At 50.7% G+C, this 16,222-nt stretch overlaps 6 protein-coding genes across 6 annotated transcripts; 2 read left to right on the top strand and 4 right to left on the bottom strand.

Moving 5' to 3' along the window:
- Positions 1–223: 223 nt before the first annotated feature.
- TRV_03146 (uncharacterized protein) lies at positions 224–2,066 on the bottom strand (the record flags this gene model as incomplete). The annotated part of the gene is made up of 3 exons (XM_003022677.1): positions 224–1,303; positions 1,370–1,811; positions 1,873–2,066. The coding sequence occupies 3 exons, from the start codon at positions 2,064–2,066 to the stop codon at positions 224–226; spliced, it is 1,716 nt and encodes a 571-aa protein (XP_003022723.1).
- A 157-nt stretch (positions 2,067–2,223) lies between these two features.
- Positions 2,224–3,666, top strand: TRV_03147 (uncharacterized protein; the record flags this gene model as incomplete). The annotated part of the gene is made up of 1 exon (XM_003022678.1): positions 2,224–3,666. The coding sequence occupies one exon, from the start codon at positions 2,224–2,226 to the stop codon at positions 3,664–3,666; it is 1,443 nt and encodes a 480-aa protein (XP_003022724.1).
- A 486-nt stretch (positions 3,667–4,152) lies between these two features.
- TRV_03148 (uncharacterized protein) lies at positions 4,153–5,504 on the bottom strand (the record flags this gene model as incomplete). Its single annotated transcript, XM_003022679.1, has 3 exons — positions 4,153–4,542; positions 4,608–4,771; positions 4,832–5,504. 3 exons carry the CDS (start codon positions 5,502–5,504, stop codon positions 4,153–4,155), a joined length of 1,227 nt encoding a protein of 408 aa, XP_003022725.1.
- Positions 5,505–6,592: 1,088 nt separating this feature from the next.
- On the bottom strand, positions 6,593–8,635 carry TRV_03149 (uncharacterized protein; the record flags this gene model as incomplete). The annotated part of the gene is made up of 1 exon (XM_003022680.1): positions 6,593–8,635. One exon carries the CDS (start codon positions 8,633–8,635, stop codon positions 6,593–6,595), a length of 2,043 nt encoding a protein of 680 aa, XP_003022726.1.
- Positions 8,636–10,077: 1,442 nt separating this feature from the next.
- On the bottom strand, positions 10,078–13,722 carry TRV_03150 (translation regulator (Cya5), putative; the record flags this gene model as incomplete). The annotated part of the gene is made up of 1 exon (XM_003022681.1): positions 10,078–13,722. One exon carries the CDS (start codon positions 13,720–13,722, stop codon positions 10,078–10,080), a length of 3,645 nt encoding a protein of 1,214 aa, XP_003022727.1.
- A 525-nt stretch (positions 13,723–14,247) lies between these two features.
- TRV_03151 (signal recognition particle protein, putative) lies at positions 14,248–16,185 on the top strand (the record flags this gene model as incomplete). The annotated part of the gene is made up of 3 exons (XM_003022682.1): positions 14,248–14,438; positions 14,500–15,660; positions 15,723–16,185. Coding segments are annotated over 3 exons (1,815 nt in total), but the record flags the coding sequence as incomplete, so codon positions are not given.
- Between the last annotated feature and the right edge of the window lie 37 nt (positions 16,186–16,222).

Genomic DNA, 16,222 nt, shown 5'->3' on the forward strand with positions numbered 1-16,222 from the left:
TTCTTCGCTGCGTGGCCGCCCTCGACGTCCATCCAGTCGTGGTCACCATACATCAGGACCACGGGGATACCGTTCTCCTTGCGCGGGACGGGCTGCGTACCGGGGTTAGGTGTCGAAGCAGCAGCGACCGAGGTCGTGGACGACGATGGCTGTGGGCTGGCGGAGGAATCTGCAGAGGAGGAGAGACTTGTCTGGGATGCGGACGCAGGGACGGGTTCTCTGATTAGTTGGCGGCCCACGCCGTGGATTCGATTGATGAGGGTTTGCGGGCGTATGCGCCGGGAGCGAGGATGTATGAGAGCGCATACTCGCCACTGCCACGCATTCTGAAGATGGAGTATGCATAGTCATGCAGGGCCTTTGATTCCGGCTGAGGCAGATGGGAGAAGCGCCGAGACGTCCAGCCGGATACAAGGCGAGGGCCAAGGGGGCCAGACCAGCGAACAAAGGAGAAAGGGGAGACGTTTGAGTCCCAGAGATAGGTCAGCCATTTGGGCAGGGGCCGCAGGAGAGGAGGAGTCCTGGCTGCGAGGCTATTGTTGTTGTTATTATTGTTGTTATTATTACTGGCGTTGCCGGTGGTTGCGTCCTGGCTCTCTGTGAACTCGGCGGACAGGGTCGACTCTGACGGCTCGGTAAGCTCTGCGTCGACAGCCCGGGGATCCTTTGGTATTCCCACGGGGGAGGCGAGGATGAGCTTGTTGAGACGGCCGGGGTACTTGAGGGCGTAGGCAACAGCCATGTATCCTCCCAGGCTGTGGCCCATCAGGGTGAAGCGTTCAATCTTCCGCTTGACACGCCATTCCTCCAGGGCGTCGATGAACCAATCCTCGGCCTCGGTGACGGCCTGGTCTCTCTCTTTGGCGTGGATCTTGAAGGGCGGGCGGGTGCTGCGTCCCATGCCGAGCAGGTCGAGGGCGTAGAGCTGCCATCCTTTGGCACGACTGAGGCTCTCGAAGTTCTTGTAGAAGAAACCGAGCCCGGCTCCGTACCCGTGCAGGACGACGAGGTTGTTCTCGACCTTCTCGCCCACACGCTCGACGGAGAACTCGTTCAGGGCTCGATTGTCGCCGCTGAGCTGCACCATGCTCGACCGCCATCTGCGGGGGCCGTAAGGGTCGTCAATCGAATTGGCCGACACCTGGGCCTCCTGGGAGGTGTCCGCAGCCGTCAGACTGTCGGCCGCCTGGCCATCGGGGACTGACGGCTCCTTGCCGGTCTGCTTGTGCGTTGGCACCTGCTGCAGGTAAGGGATGAAGGAGAGGACGCTGTGCTCCGCGGTGGCTGCGGGCATGCAAGTCCACTACGCACCCACGTTAGCAACGAGACACTATGGAGTAGACAGCGAGATCAAGAGCTGGAGACGAACCCATTGACTGAATCCTTCCTTGTAGCCTAGCGGGAAGAAGCTCGACGGCTGCTTTGCCTGCGCCGGCTGTTCTGCTGCTGGCGAGGCCGTGGATGCTGCCTGGGGAGAGGCCATGGCAGCGTCCGACCAGCCGTCCGGGCGCGACGGGGCGGCAGAGGAGTCGAAGGGCGTCTGCGAGCGAGGCGCACTCAGCGTAGAAGCCGGCAGGGACTTTACTATCGAAGCTGATGCTGATGCTGATGAAGTTGAAGCTGAAGTTGAAGCTGTTGCTGGCTGGTGGTGGTGAAGGAGCAGCGGGGGACGCGGCGAGCGGGCGGCGGCGATGAGAGGCAGCGCTGGGATTCTGCTTGAAGACAGCTTGACAGCGGACGGCCGAGCGACAGAGACGAGCCTGTCACTCTTATTCTTCTGGATCTCGACTCTGGACTGTTTCTTCTTGACTCTGGATCTATCACTGTCGATGCTTCGTCCGGGGGAGTTAAGCCGGAGTTTGGCCGTCGGACGGAGAAGTCAGGGCGTTTCGTGGCGGGCGAGGATGGACGGCGAGGAGGCAGTGCAGCGGACCGACATAGCAGTAGAAGAGTAGACGAAGCTGTAGACGAAGCTGCAGACAAGCTGTAGATGAAGCTGTAGAGTAGGTGAAGATGAAGATGAAGATGTAGAAGTAGAAGTAGAAGTAGGAGAAGTGGTGATCCATGCTAATAACACCAACTAGTTAGCAACTCAACATCGCCGGCTTTCTACAGCAAAGACAGCAAGACAGCAAAGAGAGCAAGACGGGACCTCAACGACCGCTACAACGACCAGCCAGCGCTCGCACAGCTAGAATGACCGCGGAGGAGTGCTAGAGAGACATGTCGCAGCTCGACCAGATCGTCAAAGGCGCGCCGCCGCCCGAGATCCAGGTGCACCGGCCAGACACAGGCAGCCTGCCTCCCCCATCGCCCTCGTCCTCGCCCTCGCCAGCGCCCTCGCCCTTGTCCTCGAGCTCGCAGGAGTCGAGCGAGACGGCGGCTTCGTCTGTAGCGACGGCCGCTGCGCCCGATCCGCTGTCCGCGCTGCCCTCCTCGCCGCCGCAGATATACCTGAACCTGCTCATCGTCGAGTCCGCCCTGCGCGCGCAGTACCTGGCGCTGCGGGCCCGGCGCCGCCAGAACACCTTCTTCCTGCTGCTGCTGGCCCTCTGGATCGTCTACTTCACCTATGCCCTCTTCTTTCGGCCGCGCGAGGACGGCAGAGGGCTCGGCGGCTCCGTCTACTGGGTCGTCGAGACCGGCGAGAAAGTCGCCCTCACCGGCGGCGTCGTCACGGCCATCCTCATCTGGGGCACCGGCCAGTGGGAGCGAGGCATGCGGTGGCCGCGGCGCTGGCTGGGGGTCACCAACCGGGGCATCCGGGGCATGAATGCAAAGGTCGTGGTCATCCCGGGCCCCTGGTGGAAGGAATTGCTCTCCTACATATCGTTCATCTTCCCCTACTCGGCCTTCTTCCCATCCAACACATCTTTCCACTACGTCGAGTACGAGAGGCCGGCCTCTGCCTCTGCCTCTGCTGCGGCTGCGGCTGCGGCTGCAGCAGCTGCTTCTGCTTCTTCTGGAGCCCATGGGGACAGGCCTGCCAGCCGCAGACGCCGGGGAAGCTCAGTGACCAGCCTGCGCCAGCCGCCGGACGAAGAAAACCGCATTGGGGTCGAGGAAGACCTGGCTCCCGGGGGTGACTACATACGGCTGCTCTTGCTGCCCAAATCATTCTCCCCGGCCTTCCGCAAGAACTGGGACGAGTACCGGACCGACTATTGGGAGAAAGAGAACGAACGGCGGGCTCGTCTGCGCCAGAAGATCAAGGAGTTCACCCGCCAACAGGCCAGAGCAAACGCCGGCTGGCTCTGGTGGGCGAGATGGAGATACTGGAAACAAAGCTACCCGCGTGCTATACCCGTCATCAGCAAGAGTGGCCGGGACATCGAGAGATATACCCATCACAGGGCCTCGCACTCCCGCCCCTGGAATGGCAGCGAGCGGGAGAAGCTCCGCCGGACACCCCCCTACGCTGACTCGCACTCGCACTCGCACTCGAGGACGTCTTCTCGAAGCTCAACGCCCCATGCCGTCTCTGACGTCGAGGACAAGCTGCCTCTTGACCGTGAGCGGCGGTCGTCTGTCTCCCGCCGCGGCAGTGGTGGTTCTCCCGGCACGCCCAAGAGGAACAAGTCTGTCTCTCAGACGGCTTCGGGATCAAGCAGGTTCTCTACCCCCTTGACTCCACTGTCAGCCAGCGGCAGTGATGAGGGTTCGTGATAGCAAGACACAAAAGCAAAAGGAATGCATTTTTACTTTGGTAAGCCGTCATGCATTAGAGCGTTTGGAAATATATAGCCTGTTTTATGTCTAGCATTGAATCAATTACAATTCCTTCTACATCATCCACAGCTTTGCAATTGGTATCTCAAACATCAATAATAACTGGTTGACTATCAACGTGTTGCTTCATCGTATAAGCCAGTTATTTGAGATAAAGCGGTTATTTAGGTACATACTGTAGATGGTTGTTATTTAGTGATCTCACCCTGAACTCCTTTACAATTTCTTCTAGGCCACACTACATAGAAACAACAACAACAAAATAAAAATAAATAGAATAAATAAAATAAAATAAAATCAAATAAAATAGAAATGCCTTATTAATATATATGGTATCCGTGGTGGCGTCTTTAACCGGCTAAAAGAACTAGACAACACCCATAGCCAAGTCACACATCAAGGCTACTCCTCGAGAGCTTTTTTCTACTCATCCTCCTCCTCCTCATCTTCAGCATCATCCCCCTCTTTGCTAGAAGGAGATGGTATCAACATGCTGTTTGCGAGGTTGATGGCCAAGGTGTCCTCGGTTTCGTCCACGTTAGTAGTGGAGTCGTCGCCATCGAACGTCGTGGATTTATAGAATACCTCGAGGAGGTAGTGGTCGGACACCCGGCGAGCGAGGTTTATGAGCATTGAGCGACGCAGATACTCGCCGGGTGTCGCCCACATACACTTCCCGGTCTCAACCTCCTGCACCCAGTCCAGCCTGCCCTGGTTTTTCAGCATCAGGTACGTCATGAAGTACCGGAAGTAGAGGTACCGGCTAGCAGGCCGGTGGTGGCCGAGGAATGTCAACGTCTTGCCATGTAGAAACTAATGGGTGTCAGTATATACTCTAGTGGTTGATAGATTGGTAGCTAAGGAGGAGGTCTTCTTACATTCCACTTGGCTCCACCGGTAGCGACATGCTTGAGTAAGGCTGGGTCTGTGATGACGAGTTTCCATTGGATAATTTCATCTGCGGCTGATGGTGCTTTCACTGGTACAATCACTACGTTTCCCATGCCCATTGCCATTTCGATGTTCTTTTCAAGCATGAGACCTAGCGTACGTTAACACCATGGATTGAAGATAGGGCGAAGTATAAGGGTTATGAACTCACTATTTCTAGGGTCATCTATAGTAACTTCCCCAGCCCCAAATAAGTGGGCAACTGACATTTCATCTAGGCTCTTGGGGACAAGATGGGCTGCTCGGACTTCATTCGACGGGAGCCACCCTATGACATGGCAGAATGCGAGTTTGCGTGGCATAAAGTCCGTTTCCTCTATTTTCGATGCCTCGTAAAAATCTTCAACAGCCTGGCGGAAAGAATTTGCCTTGAACTTGGTCTTTGTCTGGTTCCCGGATGCTGATGCTATCCTAGCCACCATGGCATCGACATATGCAGACTCGAGCTCTTTATAGTGGGGCATTGCAGCTTCCATGTCTTCCTGTACGAGTTTCTTCTGGCGTTTAATGACACGGATTTCTCTGTTTAGTGGCATAGATGCGAGTGCCAGATCTTTGATGGTATCTAACGCCACAAGGGGTGGCAGGCGTCCGAGACGCGAGAGATCATGGATAGCAGTTTTGCAGTCTTCAATATAGTCAACTTCTGATTCAAGGGCGTCTATCTTGGTGGCCAGAAAATTTGAAGAGGTAGAGGCACTCGACGCTGAGGAAGCCTGACGCATCCGTTTCCTTGACTCTGCCAAAGCCGTTCGCTGCTTATCAGAGAGCATGGCATGGTAGGCCTCGGGGATGTGTTCCTTTTCAGTTTGCTGGCTCGACATTATGAGAATAACGGAGGAGTGTAGTCAAAGTAAGAGTCGAGTCCGAGATCCCGTCAAAGTGAGGCAGAGGATGAGAGCCGAGAGGGTTCCAAGTAAGAGCTGACGTCGGTGTCTCGTGTGGGAACGACTGTAGACAGGGAACAACCGTGAAGTGAGGACGACCAGACCAGGAAAAGAGAAGAGGGGACTTTGGGGGGTATCGCGGATATCAGAGATATTTATACGACTGTGATGTGTTGCTCCTGCTGTCCTTCCTGTCGTCAATCTTCTGGCAGCCGCCCAAAGTGAATAGACAAGCCATCGGCTATGTCGTCATCGACCGCACTTTGGCATAAGTCGCATAACCCGGCATGCCTACCTATAGCTAGCAAAGGGTATAAAAGGGTGTCAGATAGATAGCCAGTCATCATCTCGCTTAATCCATCGACCTCTCACTACCCTCCTTATACAAAGGGAGCAGAATGTGTTTGGGTATATGTAGTTAATTAGATCACCGATAACTATTTAGCTAATTAGGTTGAAAGGGGAGGAGAGTTAAAGTTAACGCCGTCGAGTTCGTGAAAATGTGTAGGAAGGGGAGTGTTAGAGTCTCGATGGATCAGGAAGATCGCGGTATAAGTATACATTCGTAACTCGTTACCCTGATCGTTGCTAAATAGCTACAAAGGAGGGAGTGAGATAACTCGGAGTAGTTAAAGAGGCTGAAGTATCAGGATGTGTCGCACGTGACCATCGCCTGACTGTGCCTTTGTCAGCAGGAGAGCTGAAGTGGACGAGAGTTTGCGGGTCTCCCTATAAGCCCCCTATATAGATAGTGGCCACTTATATTAGCTCGTTGTATCACCACTCCTAAGCGTATTATAACTAATGTTAAAGGAGATACAAGGTCGGTGTGTAAACCAGTGAAGCTACCACGGTACTTTTGAATAGAAAAATATATCAACTCGCTGTCACTCATTACAGATCTATAGAAAGGAAACATCAGAGTACTCATAGTCGGTAAACAGTCTCGTCACCAAGATACCTAGTAGCAACTGAGTCAGCATATGTACCAGAATTGACGAGGGCATAAAAAAGAAGGGGAGAACTTACATGATTTCGTTTCGGTCATTCATTACGGCCAAAGCTTGGAGTGCCTCGGCCAATTCAAACTCACCGTCACTTCCTGCACTAGACGATCTTACGGAAGTGTTAACTGCCTCAACGACCTTCTGCACATCCGCAGAATCTCCCTGGAACAGATCAGACCTCATAAGTGGGCCGAGAGCTTGTCGGAACGTGCTCAGACGAGCCGGTGGGAGTGGAGGTAGGGATGCGGATGCTGCAACCGCATTTGCCAAGACATCCGCCTGGGATTCTGTGTTGTCTGTCTCCTGAGATTCAAGAAGCTGGGATGCCGGATGTGACGAGGCCACAGACATCTGCGATTGGGACGGTGTCTGTTGGCTTCGTGTCTGTCTAGACGAGTGTGCTGACCGGCCACTAGGAGAAGCGTTGTATGTGCCATCATCGTCGTCATCGTCATCATCATCATCAGCAATATTCGTATCATTTACGCCAGGAGTAGACGTTGCTCTGGAGCCTCTGAGGCCCGGTCGGTTGCTGGACCGAGCTCCTGAAGCTGATTGTGTCGTCCTTCTGCGTGGTGTATAGTCTCCCTCATCGTCATTGTCAGAGTCCTCTGAATCAGAGTCTGATTCTGGTATATTGGCAGTCTTGCGTCTCTTGCGTCTCTCATCTTCAACCACCTCCTTAAACAGAGCAAATCGGAGAATAGCTTCAGCAGCCTTGGCGTCCTTCTCATCTACTCTGTTGGACAGACGTGCCTTTGCATGAGCCGTGGAGAGACGGATCAAGGTCTCGAGCGTACGAGCAGTCATGGGAGATGTCTTCCTCTGGTTTCCAAGTAGCTCGTCATTTCGGAGGGCCGAGTATGTGCTCACAATATGGTCGGCGGCACCCTTGCTGAGAACTGGTTTGATTCGTGATTTCGCATATTGGATATATTTCTTGACAAAGGGAAGGCTGAGCACTTCAACCTTCTTGCCAGCCCTTCTACCACTCTGAGAGATGCCGGCATGAAGCATAACATTGAACTTCTCGTACACTTCGGTGGTTCGGTTCTTGTCCTGGCTTTCTTCCAGCCCGACCCCAAGACTGGAGCCAGCTTGCTCACGAACGGGAGCCCCTTCTTCCTGTCTTGGATCACGGTACTGGTGCATTCGTAGAACATGCTCAGAAACGAGCCTATCTCTCTTGTCATCAATATCATCAGTAACCACAAAGAGAAGATCGAAACGGGACAAAAGTGAGTCGGGTAAAGCAATGTTCTTATGCGGGTCTTTATGGGTATCATATTGCCCAAAGATTGGATTTGCAGCTGCAATGACACTGCACCGCGCATTTAAAGACGTATGAATGCCGGCCTTTGCAATCGTGACGGTCTGCTGTTCCATAACTTCGTGGATTGCAACTCGATCAACGTCGCTCATCTTGTCGAATTCGTCAATACACACTACTCCTCGATCTCCCAAAACCATAGCACCGGCTTCTAGCCTACGCTCTCCGGTTTCTTTATCGGTGGTCACGGCGGCAGTAAGACCAACACCAGACGAACCTCGGCCGGTGGTGGCAATTGCCAATGGAGCAGTGTTGAGCACAAATCGTAGAAGTTGGGATTTGGCTGTCGACGGGTCACCAACCATTAGAATATTGATGTCTCCACGAAGATGGGTTCCGTTATCAAGATTCTTTTCCATTCCACCCAACAGCATGAGCAATATAGCTCTCTTGATATAATCATGGCCATATATACTCGGTGCAAGGGACTGGGAAAGAAGATCGAATATATTCTTCTTCTTTGCCAGCTTATTAATGTTTCTAACATCAGTGTCCGTTATCGTGGGTTGGACAATTCCTCCTCCAGACTTGGAGGCAAGGTGGATAACATTGTTTGCAATAACCACGGTGCGGAAAGTTGAGCTGCTAGAGTTCGTATTTCGATTTCCAAGAGATCGGTAAACTCCTACGAGCTGTATCCTGTCTCCTGGTTTAGCCCTGTCAACAAGGTCATCATCAAGGATAACATCAACGCCACGTGGGAGCTGTCCAGCAGGTGCCCTTTCCGGCATTTCTTGTATAGAGATCATTTGGTGATCTCGGTATTTGCAGTATCCATATTCGGTTATAAGCTTTGTTCATTCGTTAGCAAACACAGACCGTCCCAAATGGCTTCTGAAGGTGGCTTCTCACTGGACTCCCATGTTCATCCTGCTGAGGGTACACATTTAAACTTGTTGATCCACTGGCTGTCATTGTTTGATCTTGGTATGTCCTTGACAAGAAGGCTTTGGCTTTGGGGTTGTAATGAACGCTTCGAATAATCTTTGGTCTGACGAGGGAGCATTTTGTTACGATGCCCTCCAGGGCGATCATTCGGTTTAAATGTGATGAGCTGAGTGTTCGAGGATTGCAAGCATATTCACCAAACGCACCAACATATGCGCAGTGATATTCCTATCCACCGATTAGATTTGAGCCTGGAGGATGTAGTGGTACTATCTTAACGCACGGTTTCATCTGCATCTTCGCTTCGTGGTTGAGTGGCTATGGTTGTGACGATTTCTCGCAACGCTTGATCAAATGCCAATGTATACTCAAAGGGTGAAGTGAGTAGTCTACTCAAGTGTGAGAATTCGTTTCGTTCAAGTTTAACGCTGACAGGGGTTATACCCTTTTGCTAGCTCTGGGCTGTGGGCTCTGATATCGTCGATACTAATCTATAAGAGACAGGACTATTAGCATGCTTATGTTTCCCTTTGTTTCTTGAATCTGAGTTATGCGAGGGCAGTTATATACCGTGAATCTGCGAAGTCCTCTATTTATCATCACAGCTATGTCTGCGCGGTAACTACAGGACGTTAGAATCGGCGATTCATTGTGATACTCGGTATAAAACTACCTTCTAGCTCGGGGGTCAACTAAAGGAGACTTGTTAGAACTTAGAACAACTATGTGAGATCAATTATATCAGAGCTAACCAGGGTCAAGGAACTCCGTTGCCGCTCGCTTATTATCGCGAGCAGCTTCATCTCGAAGCAGCGGGGGGCCATCCATATTGAGTAGGGGGAATTCTAAGATATCAGGGAGAAAGACGCTGTCGAGTCAAATTGCAAAGGAAAACTGCAGCTTTGAGATACTCTTTCAACCGGCTGAGAAGCCAGGTTAGTTATCTAGGACTGTGACGCTTGCTGGGTGTCTTTTTCCGACTTGTTGAAGTTGCGAAAGAAGAAAATCCTCATAAAACGCGAGACTTACACGCGACACGCGACTTAAAGTGGTTTTTGGAAGACGCGCGTTAACTAGACCAATGAGAAGGCAAGTTCTACTTACTACCCGACAACACTCGAAAGAAGATCCGGTTTATGCAGTTTATCTTAATTATTCATTCAAGATGGATATAACTATAATACATAGGGTTGATGTTGGTACATTAGGAAACGCTCTAGACGAAGATCATAACACTGCTTTGAGCAGGGATATGCTATATACAGATTTTGTGGATGAGCCATGACTACTTTTCAGTTTCTTCAAACGTAGAGCGGCGTATGTAGTTATCCAAATCCCACTGATCCTCAGGGCTTAATACTCGCTCGGCAAAAGGAACAGCGGTTGATTTCTCTGATACACCCATCCTCTGCCGGCGGGACATGTCTTCGGCCAACAAAGACTCCAACAACGGGGGCGCTGGCTCAGTAGATTCAAAAACATTGGGCTGCTCATGAATCTCAGGTGTCCATTCGGAATCGGATTTGTCTTCATCCTCTCGAACATCATTATCCTCTTCAAAAGAAGATTCCACTTCGCCAGTATTGATTCGTTCGCTTCCCTCTCCTAAAACACCCCCGGTCCGTACGTCGTCGTTGGAAATTTCAACTCTTGGAAGCCGCTCTATATCCGCCTGATCGGCCTTGTAGCGGCGAAGGATATTTTGGAATTTTTCCTCCAAGTATGGGATCGTAGCAACGGCAGTGTATGTTTTAGGTGCCTTAGAAAACAACTCATTCATCTCTTTTCCTCCGTCAACGATTGATCGGGATCGGAAATCAATAAGGGCGGAAGCAAGGTGAAGGATATTGAGATGAGTAGGCTGCATGTAATCCGGCTGAACCTTTGCCCACAGAGCACGGACCTTACGCCCAATCATACGACCAGGCTTTCCTCGGCGGAAAGGCCCTTCCATGAGATCCATTTCCATATGTGCACCCTCCGGCCTAAGGGTATATCCACGTTTTATATACCTCCAACCTGGGTAGTTGGGCATGAACTTCTCCTCGAAAATAGTAAATGCCCGCATTTGGGAAGCAGGGTCACGGGAAAGACAGAGAATATTAACATATAGCGACCAATTATGTGTGCTGAATGCAAACCCAAGCTTTTCAATCTGTGTCACAAGATCCGCGATTTTTAAGTGGAGATTCTGTGATGATAGAGATCGCATATAAGTCGAAATGCAGTGTGAAAGATCAAAGCGGTGAGATGGAAGGACTGTTGGTGTCTTGGTGCAAAAAGTGACTTCAGCTGGGCCCTTCTTGCTAACCCTGGGTGCCGCAAGAAACCCAGTTGGACGTGATAAGGCTGCTTGGACATTGATTCCGCGCGAGCGCTGGAGGGTATGGGTAAGAGCAGCCTCGAAACATTTCTTGACTTCATAATGCTGATTCTTTGCTAGAAAGTTTACCATCAGAGCATGAAGTATCATAGGGGAATGTGGTAAGCGATCTGGGAGCGTGGATCTCGATTTCTGTGAAAATTCCAAGAATAGCTCTCCGACCTTTTCATCCCTGTTATTCCGCCCATACGCCCTGATAAGCTGTTCGTAAAATGCAGCAGGGAATGCCTCGCGCAATGATCGACCCCGGGCTCCAGGCTGCGGTTGTCTGGTACTGAAATCTTGGGTATCGAGCTGAGCCATGGCGGTTTTGAGAAGTTTTTCTGCATGTGGAAGGGCGAATTTTGCGCTGGATGCGCTTCCCATCGTTTCCCTAGCTCGTCGGATATCACGATCAATTTGAGATTGAAGCATAGCCAAAGTTCCACTCAAGCCAGTTTTATTAAAACGTTCCATCATCTCAGTGTACAGTACTTGGACCATATCACGGTTTGTTTCCTGTACGTAGCCGTGGAGAAGAATGGCGTAATGAAATAGTGTTAAATGAATCTCGTGGTTTCTGTGCAAGACTCCCAAGATTTTGCGTGCAGAGTTCGTTTTGCCAACGCGAACAAGACTGGACATCATTGCGGCATATGTCATGCCATCAAATTGGATTCCTGCATCCTGCATGCGATTCTGTATTCTTAAAACGGCCGTGATATCAATGGTGTATGCGTAATTCCATAAGAGAATATTCCAAGTTCTGGTCATAGTACTGGCGGGAAATTTTGACGTAGCCTCTTCTGCCACCTTCTCAGCGTCTAGGTATCTTCGATGTTTGCATAATACTTCAACCATGGTGTCGAACATAGAACGCTGTAGTCGGACTCCGTTTCGTTTAGCCATGTCAAATAAATCCAAAACGGCCCTGATATCACCGCGCCCAGCAGACAAACCCATCAAAATGGTGAAGCTAACGGCATCGGGGGCCATGCCGCTCTGAAGCATTTGTTGGAATGTACGAAGCGCCCCTTCTAGATTTTTATTTTTCGAATAGGCAGTAAGCAAAATGTTCCAGTACTGAACCCGTGGTTCAACCCCAAGTTCGGAAACATGGTTGAACCATTTTTGAGTTTCCTTCACGTCACCAGTTCTGGCATGGACATAGAGTAGAGGAGTTAAAATTTCTGTTGAATCTGCACGCCCATGGTCTGCTGTGTAGTCATTGTAAAACCGGAGTGTCGACGAAGTGTCACCAAGTCTCGCTGAGACCGTTAGGGCATCATGGTAAGCCAGTAGCGGTGGCTTGCCATAATGTAAGCGGTATTCATCTAGGAGGTAATCGACACCTTCCAAGACCTCTATATTACACAACATGTGCAGCAGCCCCATAATCAATGCTTTTGGTGGAGTGATTTGAGGAATACGCCAACGGAAGTTGCGATATAACATGATTGAGCGACCATTTGCTGACCTGATCTTGGAGGATAGTAGAGATCTGATAGCCAGAATATAATCGTCATGGTTGAAGAGTTCAAGTTTGATGGAGTTTTCGAAAATCTTCAGTAGCTCGTTCATTGACACCGACATCATAGCTCTATCATGAGAGATAACAAGCTGAACAATGTAGCGGGCCATCTCCGTTGTATCATTTGTATTGCGCTGCTGAACAACTTCGAGGAGAGCAAGCAACCGATTTGCTAACGGTTTCGACTGGCGGTCCACAGCTGGCAGCTTATTAGGTAGCGGATGAGGCTGAAGATTCCAAACGCTAAGAGCATTCTCCCAGTCCATGCGATTCACAAACTCCATAAATGCATATTGCCAACATTGCGTCTGGCCCCGCGCAGATGCTTCCCCACACAATTCCAAGGCAAAATTGGTATATGCTCTGCTTTTAGCATTCAAAGCAATCTTGACTGTACTCAAATAATCACGCTCGCTGCGATTTGTTGGATTTATTCTTTCAAAAAGTAGTTGACAACGCTGAAAATCTCGAGGGTCCTGAGATGTCGAAAGGTATGATAAAAGATCTGATTCAAATCCTCTAGGAGAACCACTCGACCTATAGAGCCACCACGCAGCACCGTAATCTCGGGGCCCCTTATCTGTAAGGAATTTTCGGAGAACATCTGGACTCTCATTGGATCTAACATCGTTTGTAAAGGAATTTCCTGTGTCTAATGATTCCTCAGTAAGGCAGTTGCTGGCCGAAGAAGAGTATGTTCTGTATATATTTCTTTTTCTCTTGTTGAGATTTCTTTTGGGTTCGGATTTATAGGTGCGGGCGAACAGCCGGGTTTTTGGAGGGTAGAGGAACTCGAGTGGTGTGGGTGGGAGAATCGAGTCCAAGGGGGCATCATCGTTATTATGCTGCGCGGGCGGCCTCTTCCCTAACCTTGACTGGACGGCGTAGTAATATAGAAGGGACAGAGCGGAGGAGTCGTCGGTATTGCAGTGCCAGAATTTGGGGTGCAATATATGTCGTGACCGAAAGGTGTGCTTGGAACCGAGATAGACATGCTGGCTAGCATTCTCGATACACCGAACAGCACGCTCGAGCATTCCCTGGACTGCGAGCTAGCACACTTCTGAGAGGAATTGGCATTTCACAACTAAAAGGGCATAATCGGGATGAAGTCAAGGGAAATTGATTAAAACATGAGAAAAAAAATTCCTCATGAGGTCGTAAGGTGTAGGTTGTACCAATCTCGCGACGAAGTATGCCTCCCGGCTAAAATGGGTAACTAAGAAATCAACTTCTTATTCTCACAGAGCTGGATGACAGGTAATAAAACGAGCAGCGGAAGAGAGACGTGGGCAGAGAGTTGCTTGAGCTCGTGGTCTTGAATATCAAATTGAAGCTCTGGTCAGGAAAAGAAATGGAAGCAGGTCGCTGAGTAAGCATATCGGATAATAGTTACAGCGATTCCGAGATATTTTCATGGAGCCCACAAATGCTTATGTAATCTATGTTAAATCGGAAAGTTGCTGGCGGGGAGAAAGAAAGGAAGAAGCAGAAGCAAGAGAAAAGACGATTGATAGACGGATTATTGAACGTGGTGACGCAGCTAGAGATCGAATAATACCATGGATATCACAGGATTCATCGTGACGCACAGGGCGGAAGCCCTTTCAATGGGCGATTACAACAAATATCGAGCGATGTTGACACGACGATTGCATACCCTCAACAAACGACTGGGGAGAACAACGCCCAAGAACAAGAAATTCTCCGGTAAAGCAGCTATCACATCTAGTGACATAGCTAAAGATCATGGGTATGTGTTTGTGCAATTGGTAGTGTTATTGTGTTATTACTGGTGCTAATGATGGCTATAGATATGTTCGGATACTACTCCTTTCCGCTGAGCGAGCATGGGCAGAAGCTATGCACATGCGATCCGTTCACTCTCAGGACACGTCAAAGAAAGGGATGGTTGGGTCAGCAAGGCGCCATATTATCTCCAGGCTGACGAAGTCTACCGTCTACGCAAGGCAGCTGGCATCCGCACTTCAGAACCAGCAGGAATCAGGCGCTTCTCGAACCGACATCTTAGAAGCTCACGCATATCTGGCCACATTGATGACGACGTGTTGGATGGAGAGACGACAATGGGAGAACTGCTTGAAACAAGCATCCTTGGCTCGAGTGCTATATGCTGCGCTGGAGAAGCAGGATAAGCAAGGAAATATCCAGGAAGTTATTTCGGGAACGGTTGACCCAAGCATACGCTACTCTGCGTACCAGCTTAAGATACCTCGATCAGTGCCTCTAAGCACGATTGCAAAGAAGTATTTCCCGGCAGACAGCCCCTTGAGAGGGGAAGTAGAAGCCATTGATCCACATTGTTTAAGTGAGGATACGGCCGAGGGAGGGCCGGATGCTGCTGCCGGATCAGGAGACGGCCAGACTTTCCCACAAACCATTACTTGGAGGTCAAGGACAGTGAAGATTGAAGATTCCGCGATATCACAGGCCCTGGCGTCTGCCGCTTCGGCAGAGGCTCAGCTGGTAGCTTGGATTGCCAAGCAAGGCGGTCAAAAGGCGTCTGCCAAAGAAACAGCAGCAAACTATGATAATGTGATAATTGCGAGCCAGGACGCTGTTGATGCAACGAAGGCGGCAATTGACGAGCTGACTAGTGAAGGGATAGACCAGGGTGATACCCGGATGCAGAGTCTACAGATCACAAAGACGGCTGTCAACTACCGGCTCGTGAGATGGCGAGTTGGTCGGAACAGGGTGCTCTGTGGTGATGCTGATGGGCTGAGCTTCACTCCTCCGGCGGCTGCTCGTCGAAAGGGCAAAGAAGAAGACGGGGCGGAAACTCCCAAGCAAGAAAGCCTGGGTAGACGAATTGGTCGGCTTCGAGAACATGTGGTGTTGTGTGATTCTATTTTGCAGAGTCTGGAGTCTGTCAAGGAGCTTCCCGGTGTTGCAGCCGATGCAGCTTTTGTTCGAGAACTTGAAGCCAAACTCTCCTACTTCAAGTCATTACGGTAGGTCTTTGCTTTCCATAAAAAAACGAATAGATAGGTGGAAAACTAACGTGTGTGTACAGATGTCTCGCTATTGGAAGGTCTTATGCATTCAGGTCGGAGTCGAAAAACGCTCTTGCGCTGTTCATCCGCGCAGATGAGCTTGTATCCAAGGCTCTACCATCGTGCAGCGAGGAAACTGATGCATCGAGCCACCCACTCGGCGTCGATGTCACTCGATCCCAGGCGGAAGAGCTGCATGTCCAGCTTGAGCATCTTGTCTGGCAGTACCGTGGCATAGTGGAGATCGAGAAACTGGCCGCCGAGTCCGACCAACGAGACCCGGCAACGCTGCCCCCGGTGGTGCGGCGGATGCAAGAATATCACCTTGACGGGGTTGATCTCAGCAACCTTGTGGCCTATCCACCGAGGCTGGAGCCCATCCCCGTCAAACCCATCTTCCTCGATCTGGCGTGGAACTACATCCAGTATCCGATGGAGAAGAAGAAGGGCATCCTTCCTGATACCGCAGGGGCCACCAGCGCGGTGGGAGCTGAACCGGCTCCATCTGCGGAGCCCAAGA

This window comes from Trichophyton verrucosum (assembly GCF_000151505.1).
Source record: "Trichophyton verrucosum HKI 0517 chromosome Unknown contig00265_1.f1.exp, whole genome shotgun sequence".
In the NCBI taxonomy this organism is placed as follows: Eukaryota; Fungi; Ascomycota; class Eurotiomycetes; order Onygenales; family Arthrodermataceae; genus Trichophyton; species Trichophyton verrucosum.